Source organism: Eurypyga helias, unplaced genomic scaffold (assembly GCF_000690775.1).
Source record: "Eurypyga helias isolate BGI_N326 unplaced genomic scaffold, ASM69077v1 scaffold51420, whole genome shotgun sequence".
In the NCBI taxonomy this organism is placed as follows: domain Eukaryota; kingdom Metazoa; phylum Chordata; class Aves; order Eurypygiformes; family Eurypygidae; genus Eurypyga; species Eurypyga helias.
The window spans coordinates 2,122-16,536 of NW_010228629.1; the positions used below are offsets into that span (position 1 = coordinate 2,122).

Below are 14,415 nucleotides of genomic sequence, written 5' to 3' on the forward strand. Positions count from 1 at the left end.
GCCGTGAAGTGGGAAATGGGAGAAATGGCTGTGTTTTAGCAGAATAGAACTGACACAGTAAAACTGATGGAGAACCTGAACACATGAAAAGGGAATTGCCTTGTACGCCGTTTACGACTCATACCTGAACATTTTGTAGCAACAAGTCCACCACATGCTACAAAACATAATTTAAAAGCAAAACCCATTATATTTAGATATATTAAAAATACTCAAAATTGCCCCCAAATCAGACTCCATAAACGGGTTTTTTTCAGATACAACCCCCCAGACTTCTACAAATGGTGTTGCATATTGTATGGGTTTAGTATTTGGTCCCGGTTTTCTTCATACTTTTCTATCATTTCGTGCACATCATGGTCAGCTCCAATAACCTTGAAAAGAACAACATGAACATTAGACACAATTGAAACTGTAAATCAGGGCTGCTTTTGAGCAGAATAGAACCAGACTACCACTGAAACCAAACCGATCTACTCCTAGAGATCTGCCCGATTAGCTTTCTGTTCAGAATCTGCCATTCGCTGAAGACCTACATCTCTGATCTGCAGTCAGTGAACAGACCCTCAAATTCCACCAAGGAGATGGAAGGCCAGACTTTTATGCTATACATTATGGATAGCTGTAAATGTTTTTATGAAGTTTTCCTTCTCCAAAGGTTATTAGAAAAGCAGATTTACTTATTTTACCACCACATAACACTTAATATTTGAAGAGTACAGTCCTCCGTATGTTTACTAAAATAATACTCACAAGCACTGGGCAGGAAACTTTAAACAGTGTATGTTTAATGAGCCACTCCTCGTAGAGCTGATGAATAGCTTCTAAATATTCCTAGAAAAGAGGCACTCAAGTAACACACATGCCCAGGGATGAAACACACATCGCAGTTTTTATGTATTTGGTAAGTAGTTAAGAACTACATATAAAAGCCAGCATCAGATAGTTCCACTAACAAAAATAAGAAGCATCAGAAGGTTTCTGAGAAAAATTAATTCCCAGTATAATGTTTCACTCCATGAAGCACATCAAAGACACAGAGCTCACAGGAGCACAGGGCTCTCAGCTCCTTTTAAGATCAACACCCATGTTTTTCTCCCAGAGGTATAATCTGGCTCAAGATTTTACAGAGAAAAATACAACAAAGAGATGTAAGGACAAAAAGGGCAGGACTGCAAAGAATATGTATTGAAGGCACTTTCTCTGTCAATACATTTCCCTAAAATTCCCAGTTCACTTTCTCCTAACTCTGAATGAATATAGTACACTGATTACTAAGACTTAGTACTTGGGAAAGTCAGTGTGCATGATAAATCATTTTTATAAAATAAATCAAAATGAAATACTGAAGTTTTAGCTTGCAGTGGGAACAGCTGCACCCCATTTTGGCAATACACTCAGGATATCACTTTAGTATTTAGATTGGAATCATTATGTTTTTAAAGCTCATCATAACCACATATACTGAAGGAACTCCTTACCAGAGGAATGATCTTTTCCTCTTCTCTGCATCTTCTCTTTAACCTCTCATAACAAACTTGAGGAGAAGTCTGCAGATAAACTGCCACAACAAAAAATTGTAATAGTTATGTTCAAGGACCAGCTATAAACACAAAGAAGAAACTTACTTCACGAACTGTAGAAGGAAAGAATCCTGACTTGTGTACCACCACTGAACCTCCCCCTGCAGCATTACAGTTAATCAATCCATGAACCATCCACGAATTCATGCTGTCTGATCCTACATACTACAGCCACTATCATATTGAATAATGTGATTATTTGTGACCCAAGAAACAAGAATTATTTCTTCTCCCCGTAAGGAAACCCAGCCAAACATGCCCCTCCAGATCCCATCAAAATTTTACCTATCAAATCAACTGAAACATCAGTGTTGTTCTGGATCCAGTCAAACCATTCACTCAGGACAACATAATCCACCTCTGGCATTTTTCCACTGAATAAACAAAAAAGTCACCAGTCACTGAACAGCACGCACAGGTCAATTCCAAACTCCTATTTTTTTTTTCCACTTGACTAGAATTACTCCCAATTTACTCCAGAAATGAAAACAAGACCAGTATTATGCCCACCCAAGTTCAAGGCCTCATAAAGCATTGTTTATACAATAGAAAGACCAAATCTTTCTCTCTTTTAAAAAAGGTACTTACTAATACAAAGTTTCTTTGATTAACAGTTACAAACATTATTTTTTCCCAATTCAGTTAAGAAATAATTACTTGGTGCCTGAGAAGAAAAACATTACCACACCGACACTTATACAATAACAACAAATTAGTGTCAGTGGTATTTATATTGCTGAAGTTCTTTATAGCAGGATCATTTCAAATCTATCTGAACTAATGCTGTGCATGTCACCAGAAAGGCTTGATTTACTACACAGTACTGACAATTCATTACAGAAGCCATAGTAAAGGGCAGTGAAAAAATAATGACACCATGTAAATTTAATTTCCTCCCACTGTAATAAGTATCTGTAGAAAGACTACTGAAATATTCCACACGCTTAAGTTGAACTCTGCATTCAGAAAGTACAGACAATATTGGAGACAACTCCCCCAGTGTCATCTCTGTGAGAATAATAAGATATCAAACAACTCGTGTGAAAGGGAGTCTAGAGAGGATGTACTAAGAATCACATGATATGCTGTTACTAGCATTGGAATTTTCACTTATTACCAAACTGCTGGTCAAGTATTACTAGTTTTACATCATTCTCTCTTCAAAACTGGTGGTTAGTAACAGATACTCCCCGCTCTTTCCTAAATGCCTCTGCAACAGAAATGTGAAAAGGAGATGGTGTGCGGCAGCTCCTGTCCTCTCCAGCTGAATGATTAAGACAAGTTGCAACATTTTAAATAGTGAAGATCAAGATTCCATGGATTTTTAAACCATTCTCCTGGCAACATGCTTTGGTCTCTGGTAAAACTGCATGCAAGGAAGGAAAACCAGTATCTGTACCACCTCCCTTCTTTACCTGCCATCCAGCTGAGTATCTTGCGTCCCAAAGCGCCCAAGAAATGGGGTAACACAATTCACTGCTACTCTGCTAACGTAGCAGTCGCGTGTGGGGAAAAGGGGAAAGTCAAAAGGAATGAGAAATAAAAAAATCCCCGCTATTCTTACCCTAAAAGGCAGATACATCCCAGTGAATTCTGCACTGCCCTGACCTGCAGACAACATGCCTTTGCCTCCCCCGAGTCAGTAGAGTCCCTTGGATAACCCCGTGAGGATTCTGGATCAGGCTCAAGATTCACAGAGATACACGTGATGTTAAAGGCACTAAAGGGTGTTTTCATTTCCAAAGTTTGCTGACATTTTACTCCTACCACGTAAGGTTTTTAACTGCAAAAGTTAAACATGAATGGAACCAGCTTTATATCATAAATAGCTATGAATTCAAACGGGGCAAATGGAACTGCTAGTGCTTCCCCCGTAGCATACCGCACGCACTCACATCTTTACATTTCCACCATCTTTCTACACTCCTACACCTGACACGAGCATGTCTTTCAGTGCTAAACTCAGACGTGCAATTGCAGTAAGAACTTGGGCACTCATGCATATCTCTGCATGCCAGAGACGCTCGCAGCCATCGCTCACAATTTAAGCCTTCCATCATCGTTGTAAATCTTACTCTCTTTCTCCCTCTGGGAAAAAGCCTGCAAAGCCAAAACACAAGTACTGAGTGACACTGCATCGAGGAAGAGCTGGTGTTCCTGATATTCCCACAGCTCTTCATCTCTGGCTTCAACTCATCATTCTCCTGAAGAGAAGAGCTTGCACAGACTAGAAGTAAGTGATTTTTCTCCATCTTTAAGACTGGGACCCTAAGCAATACCTCCTCTTACAAAAAAGGATTCAGAAAATCACTTCTGCTCTTTGCAGCGTGCGCACCCCACTCAGTATGAGTCTTATTTTAAACACAAAAGTTCTGTTTCATTTTTACATACTTCTAACGGGAAAATGCCCTCCGTACAGCTATTTAACAACCCCCTTGCTGAAGATACCTGTTGAATAGCTTGAGCCTGAGGGGTTTGGGTTTTTAACATTTTCAGCAAAATTTAAAAGATATGGAACGTCTGGAAAACAAAACTGACCTGACATCAGACAGATGTAATTCAGCTTCTACAATGGGCAGCCCCTCCTGTGTTCTCTGCAAGATTTTTACATGTTGACTATCCTACACAAGAATTAGAATCACTCCCCTACAGAGACCCCAGATTCCTTTGAGGAAACAGTAACAAGGAAAGAAAGAAGCCTCTGGAAGATACAAAGGCATTTTCCTTTGCAAAGTCTGTTTAGTTACAGAATGATTTTTAACATTTTTATGCAGCAGTTGAACAAAAAGCACAGCATGGGAATCAATAGTTTTAAGTTATAAGGCATTTTTCTTGCCACGGGGCACTATTATCCGTCTACGTAAGAGCATCAAGTGTAAAGTTTGTATTCTCTCTTTGTTCTTCTGATGGCTAAGACACCATCTTCTAATTTTTAGCCCTTAATGTATTCACAGCCTTTTTGTACCTAATTATTCTTTTGTTATTATAGTCTTCCAATTTCAGTGACGCGGGTTTTTTTGTGTTTGCAACGGGTGCACTCACAGGCAACCAGTGTATTCTCCCAACTTTTCTATACAAGTAAGTCAAGCTGGTTTTGTCTCTTTAAACAGGCTTTCCATTCTTTTGATCATGCCAGTATCTCTGCTTCACACCTGTCTCAGTTTTAGTTCACAGATCATGAATGAGCTATTAAAAGTGTAAAAAGTGATGCTGAAAAGCTCTCAGAAAAGCTGCGTACAAAAGCACCAATATTTCCATTTCTCTCCTGGAAGCCCTTTGCCAGATACTTCCAAGAGTCACTCTTCTCTGGGCTACACAATACTAGCAGTATTTTGTGACCAATTTTCATTTTCCTATAAATATATAAAATTATGTGTGCGTATGTTAAAAAAAACTTGCAATCTTTCACCTTACACTTGAAACTTCTGTTGTTAGTTCAACTGAATGACAGAATTTATTAGCATACTCCCACCCTTTGTACCAAAGCACCAATCCAAAGGCTGATCCAACATGAGTAACCTCTTTCCAGCCTGATACGTTCCCTGTCAGTATCTCAGTGGGTTTTCCTGTCACATTCATCGCCAGATTCTGCATTAATGAATAAGCACGCCAGAAAGTCTCCCCAAACCTCCTTGCCAAACACATAATTTCAGCTCACACCTGCCTTTGTTTGGTGGCAGAGGAGGGAACGTTACAAAAGACAATTACTAGATTCACCAGACATGATGTGCTGACTTCCACATTTTTGTCCAATGCTTGAGTTATTCTTCCCTCTATGACTTGTTCTGAAGTTGTGCCGAATGCTGAGGCAGATGAACAAACCTGAAGGTACTAAGATGACTCTCCCAACCTGCTCCCTCACACGGGCTCCCCAGCAGTTGTTTGAAGTCCCAGGGGTACTACCTCTACCCTACAAAACCTCCTCCTAGCGTGAGATTTCATGTGCTTTCCTAACTCTGAAATGGACTTTGTTTCTGCTGTAGTTGTGGTTACTACCATTGCCACGCTCCCATTATCATCCTGTCCTTTCTTACATGCAGCTTTCTTTCCTGTACACAGAGGTATTAGTTTTTGAGACTAGTCTAGGTGATCCTTAAAGACCTATGATACAAAGGACAGGGCAGTGAGCAAACAGCATGGAGTAAAGCTGTAGAAAAAGCTAATTGCCAAAGGATGTCCTGGAAACTAAAGGTTTATAGGAGCTTAGGAGGAAAATGGACAGCTTCAAAGAAAAGAAATTCCCTGTGGGTTACTAAATGCAGAGAAACCACTGATGAATGAGGAAGTGCCTCAACTGTCAGCTGCTGGATATACTCGGAAATTATCAAAAATGCTTACCCTGTTCTTACACTCTTTTCAACTACTTTTGACTACCACTGGAGACAGGATATGAAGAAGGATGTATTTACTTACATATCCTATTTTGGTTTGCTACTGGTAGCATCAGCTGGCTTCTAGCTTGCTGTAACATAACAAACCAAATGCCTTCTACCCAACATCAAAAAGTGCTGAAGCCATGAAATACCTTAGATGCTCATCAAAATTTTATTAAAATATGAATACACAGAGTTGACATAAGCAGACTTAGCCTCATAGCAACAAAGTTCTCAATCTTTGGGACAAAAGCACTTTGTCTCCATGGGGAAAAAAAGAGTCAGTAATTAAAAACGAGATAAAGATCCCAATACATATCCATTGTGTACAAACTCGAACAAATAGTCACAGAATCATATAATCGTTTGGGTTGGAAGGGACCTTAAAGCCCATCCAGTTCCACCCCCCCTGCCATGGGCAGGGACACCTTCCACTAGACCAGGTTGCTCCCAGCCCCATCCAGCCTGGCCTTGAACACTTCCAGGGATGGGGCATCCACAGCTTCTCTGGGCAACCTGTCCCAGTGCCTCACCACCCTCTCCAGGAAGAATTTCTTCCTGATATCCAATCTAAGCCTCCCCACTTTCAATTTAAATCCGTTCCCCCTTGTCCTGTCACTACAGGCCCTTGTAAAAAGTCCCCCCCAGCTTCCTTGTAGCCCCTTCAGGCACTGGAAGGTGCTATAAGGTCTCCCCGGAGCCTTCCCTTCTCCAGGCTGAACAAGCCCAACTCTCAGCCTGTCCCCATGGCAGAGGGGCTCCAGCGCTCTGATCATCTCCGTGGCCTCCTCTGGACTCACTCCAACCAGTCAATATCTTTCTGATGTTGAGGGCCCTGGAGCTGGATTCAGAACTGCAGGTGGGGTCTCACAAGAGCAGAGCAGAGGGGGAGAATCCCCTCCCTCACCCTGCTGGCCACGCTGCTCTGGATACAGCACAGGATGCAGTTGGCCTTCTGTCTGCCTGGCATCTTACTGTGTCTCTCTCAACTGTCAGAGCAGCACCAGTAAGAGGCTGGGAGTTTATGTAGCACGGATGCCACCTTGTGGCAATGCAGCCATTCTCCCTGTAGACAGGGACAAGAAACTGGTTTTGTGCCTCTGACCACTGAAAAATCCATTAAAAGAACAACGTTACATACACTTGACAACAGGTCAGCATTCTAATCAAACAAACAAAACCCCAAGCCAATCAGTGCTGATGACTGCACTGTTTTAGCTAGCATGGGATGGATGGGTCACACATTACCTAGACAATAAATGCTTTTTTATTTCAGGCCACAGTCTTATCCCCCAGAACAAAATAACCCGGGTTAGGCCCAATAGCTCTACCTCTGGCCCATGCACACATGAGGGTGGGGACCTGATTCAGAAAGTGACATTTAGAGACAAACAGCTCTTGTTCTTGCTCTACTCACAAGCCTACCAAGGTATGCACTCTATTTTGATCCTATGAATCCAGATTCTGAGCAACAGCATGTGACTCGAGCTCCTGCTTGTCACCCAAGCTCCTGCTTGCAAGAAGTGCCCATCCTGGATACTAGGTGGGATAACACTATCTAGTTCTCTCCCTCCTACAGTGTTATTCTTTAAGTCCTCGTGGTTTTTACCTATCGAGAAGGTGTTTGCTTTGATTTAAGCAAAACTTTCGTGTTCAGCTGGAGAGCAGGTAACTGCAGTAAATGGTGTTCTCAGTAAGACGTTCTAAAAACACAAGAGCACTTCTGAAAACGGCTCTCGGCGGACACATGTCCTACAGGTTTTATTCCACCAGTGGGCAGCACGACCTGTGCAAAACACTGCCACTCCGACACAGAACTGACAGATTTCACAGACCACTCAGATGCAAAGTACCAAAGAAATTATCAGTTGATTATATGTATTTTTGTAATATAATTAAGCCAAGAATGTAAAGTAGAAAACCATACACCATACCTTCGATACAAATTCTCTACAAAAATGTATTTTGCACTGTGAATTGATCGCTCCATCATTCTTACGGGGGAAATCTACAAAATAAAATCTGACAGTCACCGCCTAGTTTACAGTTTTCAGCACATTTGTTTCTTTTCAAGCTCATATTGCACATCATGTTTTTTAAATTATGACATAATAACATTTTCAGTTCTTCCAGATCTTGTGATAAACAAATTTACTGGGAGGGTGGGAATCACAAAAAACCAAGTAGTCTCAATCTTCCCTGTGGCCACTGCGTTATTAAACACATATATAACTCGTCTGTTATTCATACACACGTTTCAAAGACAGAAGCATTCAATTCTGCACATTAAGGACCAGGGAAGCAACAACAGCTTCAGCAAGGCACAAATGACAGCAAAGCTCAGATTTAAATGGAGGGTGATCCTCAGGAATTCCTGAATGAGCTTTTTCTGCAACAGGACGAGATACCTATCATGTTGGAAAAACACCTCTTCAAAAAAGCTGACGATCCTATGTTTGGTATCACTATTGTATGTGGTGTTTCTGAGAGCCTCCCCTGACACAAACTCAGAAAACATAATGCAAGAACAAACATTAAGGTATAAGCCTAAAATCTGATCTTGTGATCAGGGAATGGAAGACTTTGTGCAGAAGGTATCAAAAGGTGCTTGAAGGAAAGAGAAATGAACAGTTCTTGATAAGACAGGTAGAATGTGTGAATTTAGACAGAAAAAGAAAAAAAAAAGAAAAAATGGATGCAAAACATCTGAAAAGAAGCAATACAAAAAAAGAGTGGAAGTATTTAGATAAACACAAGAAGCAATGGCTAAATTTGTGCTGAACAGCATGGAGCAGTAGAATGAGTAATGACAGTATCTTTAAGATTACCTAGTGTTTACGAAAGCTTTGACATAGCTACATTTACACAGAGACCAATTACAGACAAGTCACTGACGTGTGATGATGAAGAGGAGTGCAAGTGTTGATCTGCTGGAGGGTAGGGAGGCTCTGCAGAGGGATCTGGACAGACTTGGTCAATGGGCCAAGGCCAACTGTATGAGTTTCAATAAAGCCAAATGCCAGGTTCTGCACTTTGGGCAGAAAAGTCCCCAGCAACACTACAGGCCTGGGGAAGAGTGTCTGGAAAGCTGTCAGACAGAGAGGGACCTGGGACTGCTGACAGAAAGCCGGCTGAACATGAGCCAGCAATGTGCCCAGGTGGCCAAGAAGGCCAATGGCATCCTAGCCTGTATCACGAACAGTGTAGCCAGCAGGACCAGGGAAGTGATTTTAGCTCTGTACTCGGCACTGGTGAGGACTAATCTTGAGTACTTTGTTCAGTTTTGGGCCCCTCACCACAAGGACACTGAGGTGCTGGAACATGTCCAAAGAAGGATGACAAAGCTGGTGAAGGGTCTGGAGAACAAGTCTGATGAGGAGCGGCTGAGGGAGCTGGGGTGTTCAGCCTGAAGAACAGGAGGCTGAAGGGAGACCTAATCACTCTCTACAGCTCCCTGAAAGGAGGGTGCGGAGAGATGGGCGTCGGCCTGTTCAACCAAGTAACAAGTGACAGAACGAGAGGAAATGGTTTCAAGTTGTGCCGAGGGAAATTTAGATTTGATATCAGGAAGAATTTCTTTACTGAAAGGGTCATTAGGCACCCAGGGCAGTGGTGGAGTCCCCATCCCTGGAGGTTTTTAAAAGTCATGTAGATGTTGTGCTCAGGAAGATGGTTTAGTGGGGGACTTGTCAGTGGTAGGTCAATGATTGGACTAGATGATCTTACAGGTCTTTTCCAATCTAGGCAATTCTATGATTCTAGCTCACAAGGATAGTGCAAAAGAAAGCAGTAATAGTTTAGGGAAGTAAAAGTTTTGAGCAGGCAAGAAGAAGATGTTTCACCCCTCCTGGAGCACACATTGAGCATATCAACAATGTCGTCACATTATTAAAAATCATACTCACTGCAGGAACAAAGAAAGAATGCAAACAGCATCTTAACTTTTGGATACAAGGTTAAAAATACTTACTGCTCATCACCACATCTAACTGGTTTTAATATTAAAAGAAAAATCTGTTTGTTTACCATTGGTCTGGTATGCTGCTCCAGCATCGTAAGCTGTACGTACGTCTGCAAGGTTATCCCCCATCTTGATGCATCTTGGTACATTAAGCCCTGGGGTTAGAGATGGAAGCGAGACAGACAAACATTTTGGTTAGGTCAACCAGCAAAAAAAGTGAAGTTGGGCATTTCAGGAACTTTTGCATTGCAACACAATTGCTAGGAGTGCACTAAAACAGCTGACACCAGCTCTGACAAGAATTAAGTGGGTATTTGCTCTCCACATGCAGATATAAGAATTCCAATCCCGGTCCTCACAGACACCCGGTGGGGCACTTGGAACGCTGGCTGAAGTCAACAGAAACCAGTTACTCTGCACCTGGAACAGTCAGGACTAAGGCACAGCCCATTTGAGAGAGTTCAAATAGGTCTAGTAATTAAAAAACGTAACTGCTACTCCATTTTTGTGCACTGATAAGACTCTCAGTACACCCAGTCCATCCAAAAATGCATATAGGGTTCTAGTAAGTATGGTCTGGGTCTCAGAAAAGGTGTCTTTTAGCATCAACAACTGTTCTTCCCAAAGGATCCTCAAAGCAGTTCTCAGATCTTCCACTCCTCCCAACTGCTGCAACTGCACACACACACATGCACTTATAGGCAACAGTCTATCCTGTAAAGCACAGAAAAGCTCTGACTCCAAATAAGACATCGTTGTCTATTTGCTGAGGTGACAAACTTCAAGTCAGCAGCGTGGCTTCATTCCACAGATCTGACCTCTCTTTTCCCCTTGTCCAAGATCAGGATGAGAAAGTATTCTGAAGTGCACCGATTGCTGTGATGTGTGACACAGCCAAGCACGCCCCATCCCTCTGCCAATAATAAGAAAGTAAGCATCAGCCACTCCTAGTAGACAGCTTACTTTTCCACAGGGCCTGTGATAGCAGTATTGGCAGCAGATACACCCCAAACTACACGTGCCCAAACGTGTATCCACACCGCCATGCTGACAGCAAATTCCAAACAAGCTTCAGCACAGATGCCCACCTCGGCCAGCAATGAGGTTTTTGCTGTGGAGGTGATCATACAAGCAAGACTGACATCAGAAACCACTCCAACCACCCTAGCGAAAGCATTATCTGCAGATGCAGTCAGAGCTCCGACTGCTGTCTCCGAGCACAGCTGTGACAAAGGGGAAACTTGTGGGGAACGGTTCCAAGAAACAAGGGCTCCCCAAACACAACAGCAGCTCTCAGCACCTCCCAGGACTGAACCTTCCTTATCTTCAGCAGTCAAACAACTTTAACTGGTCAGATCCACCCCCCACTTTCCGAGTGATTTTCTGCCCTTCTCTGAAACAGGCCTAAGTAGATTTAGAAACAACTGTCACCCTCAGGGCTTAGCTTTCTGTGAATTTCCTTAGCTCATGCCCAATAAAAGACTCAGTCCCTACCAAAACCACATTTTAGCTGCAATGTTGCTATTACATGCACATCTTAATCACAGTAGTAGATCTTTTGCATCATCAGCTTTATTTTTGCTGTATGAGATTACGACCACCCCTCTTGTAACAGTTCTGCTGTTGATCAGGCCTCACACACGTCTTTCCGAAAGAACAGAAATTGTAGAATTAATTTCTGCCACTTACCAGGATATTATGACCATGAACATTCCTCCACTTAGTCACCGGTTCTGTCAGAACCTTGTTAAAAAGAATTAATCCATGTTAAACATGTTTTAGATTCAGAATACTTGATTTGACCCTAGAAGTCTACAACTATTTTTAATGAATACTCATTCAGCAAGTCAGAGTATTCTGGACTTGTATTGGAAAGCTCATCCCTGTTCAGAAAACAGCACTGAATCCTGTAATACAAAAGGTAATAATGGACAATGTTGGAAAATATCATTATACAAATCTCTTTAGCATTTTTAAACCACCAAAATAAAATACTGGATTAATTACCTAATGAGCCTGGATGTAATTTCACTTTTTTGAGTGAAAATCAGTATGATACAGGGAAAGAATGGCTTAGCTGAGTACTGATTGCATTTCAATCTGCTCGTTCCCTCACAAATTAATTTGTCACGGCAACACTTGTCAGCCAAGCCAGAGAGGATCAGAATGCTATCATATAACTTTTAATTTTATTTTTGCCATCTAACAAATAAAATGTATTCAAAATCTTTACAAAAATAATCAGAAAAGCTTCTACCCCAAATAGATAGTCACAGGAGACTTATCTCGTCCAAGTAGGGTCTGAAACTCCAATGACACTGTAGAGCCAGGCCTAAGAGAATCTGATAAGCCTAGAAAGTTAACTAGCTCTTTAAAAAAAAAAAGCTAACTTTAACTTGCATATAGTGCAGCAATTAACCCAAAGGATAGCACTCTACTCCATACAGATCGTTCCTGTTAAATTACCAAATCACATCTGGCAACCTAGCATTTCTGTGAGGAATCCTACAGCTTAGCACATGTGTTCCCAGGTCCACTGAGAAAAGTATTAATAGCCAATGTACACAAAAGCAATTGCTCACTGAGGTTTGATCTCAATTTTGTTCAAAATACAGTAAGCCTGCCCTTACCCTAATCTTGTTCTAAGCAATATGAAATCAAAACCACACCAGTCTAAGAAATCCCCAGAAAAAATTCTAACAGATTTTTCATTTTTAAAAAGCCATCCATTTATGGAGATCTGCTACATGACACCAGTGTTTTTACCTCCTTATTTCTTTATCTTTACTCTGCTTATTACAAGGTACATGTAAGATTCAAGTTACATGAAAGGGCAAGCAAGCTGCCCAACCCCTGTGGGCTGCTGTTACTTTACAGAGGTACAAACTCTGATCCACGGGTTTCACTGATATCTGAGCATCCAGTGCTCCGTTACACATGATCTAAAATTCTCTTCTACAATTTGACCATAAACAGTTAGGGGAAGAGAGGCCAAATACATGCACTAAGAAGTGCAGCAGCTCACAACCCTCTGCTCCTGTCTCCTTAGCTTAAGAAACAACACTTCCAACTCAACCATCAAGACAACAAACTGCTTACTGATGTAAATAAAGACAAAGATGTAATCCAGTACCTCAATGCTGGTAGTTTGTGCAAAATAATTGAGGCATGTTGTTTTTCCACTTGCAATGTTCCCCTCGATACATACCTGATGAAAAATAGTAACGCTTTCTTAAAACCGTGCCACCTCATAGGTGAACAGCATATGTACAAATAGCATGACTGATAGAGTGTATCTCCTTACAATGTAAATAGATGATTTTACAGGAAGACACGGGATCGGTCTGGACGCTGCAACTCCTCGCAGACCACCACTTTTTCTGTCCCTGCCATATATAAGCCAACTGTCTCTTTACCAGACGAGGGGCAGCCTTACTTCCTGGTACCCCCGCAGAGCCAACTGCCTGCCCTGCTCCCAACTTCCCTTCCCCTGGACCCCAAGAGTTTTAGAGGGTTACGGCTGGGCTGCTGCTCCTCCCGCACCCACAGCATCCTGCCCGCCACGACTCGCCCTCAGAGACTTCAGCTCCACTTGCAACTTCAAATAAATGCCAACTCAAGTAATAATTTCAGTATCCGTTAAAGACACCGCTTTAAGCCTTAAGATGCATTAAATTTTTGGGTTTTGGAAACCTGCCCAATTAAAATAATTAAAGGAATTTTGTTTCAGCTGTCTTAAAATTATCTATAGCTTAAAATAATTATATTCCACGTGCAAAAGAAACAAATTCACACTGGCTGGGTTGTATGAGGCAACTGCAACGCTACGCACGCAGTGCTGACCCCAAGCTGACACCTGTCCCTACAACAATACCCTGCGTTCACACAAACCCATTTTACTGCCATCTACAGAACTCGGGAAGCCCATGACCCACTTGGACATCACTCGCTAAACTGCCACGTCCAATGGCTGCCCACACACGTGCGCTCAGACTGTAAGGAAGGAAGAGGCTGCACATTCTATACTGTTTTCTGAACAAAAGGCAAGTACTTACAACTGTTTTTCTATCATCTTCTTTTATCAGATGTTTATCTAGAATGGAAATAAACAGAAGTTACAACCAAGGAGGAGGTCTTCACAACTTACAGTTATACTGAGCCTCTTAATCTGAGCTCCTCCATGAAGTTTTTGGGTTCTCTGTTGCTTCCCATCAACGTTTGCGACAGTACCAATCTTTAAGGCTTTAGGTACTCGTTGGGTCAGGTAACAGATGTGCCGTGGCATACACTGACACAGTTTTAGCCCGAGTTCTCTCGTCCTTGACACCATAAAGAGTCTAACAGTGAGTTGCTACAGCCCTTCAGCAGATCTGTTACGCCTCCTACTCCTCTGCTAGTTTCCTGCGAGAAAGGAAAAACGAATTTTGGCAAGGCCAGTGGTGGTGCGATGCCCACCGACTTCCCAGGCCGGGCCACAGAGCTTCGAAGACCTCGGGGC

At 42.0% G+C, this 14,415-nt stretch overlaps 1 protein-coding gene across 1 annotated transcript; it reads right to left on the reverse strand.

Annotated features, from left to right (window-relative positions):
• Nucleotides 1-275: 275 nt before the first annotated feature.
• TK2 (thymidine kinase 2, mitochondrial) lies at nt 276-13,119 on the reverse strand. The gene is made up of 7 exons (XM_010159789.1): nt 13,051-13,119; nt 9,983-10,072; nt 7,891-7,964; nt 1,869-1,957; nt 1,482-1,561; nt 754-834; nt 276-374 (listed from the first exon to the last, which is right to left on the reverse strand). The coding sequence occupies exons 2-7, from the start codon at nt 10,064-10,066 to the stop codon at nt 276-278; spliced, it is 507 nt and encodes a 168-aa protein (XP_010158091.1). The 5' UTR covers nt 10,067-10,072; nt 13,051-13,119.
• Between the last annotated feature and the right edge of the window lie 1,296 nt (nt 13,120-14,415).

Bases quoted from the DNA above. Each gene is read 5' to 3' on its own strand.
- TK2 (XM_010159789.1), bottom strand. From the start codon at position 10,066: ATGTACCAAGATGCATCAAGATGGGGGATAACCTTGCAGACGTACGTA. The intron at 7,965-9,982 runs GTAAACAAACAG...TTTATTTTGTAG, and splicing joins AGCAGCATACCAGACCAATG to ATTTCCCCCGTAAGAATGAT. The intron at 1,958-7,890 runs GTATGGTGTATG...TTGTTTATTCAG, and splicing joins GTAGAGAATTTGTATCGAAG to TGGAAAAATGCCAGAGGTGG.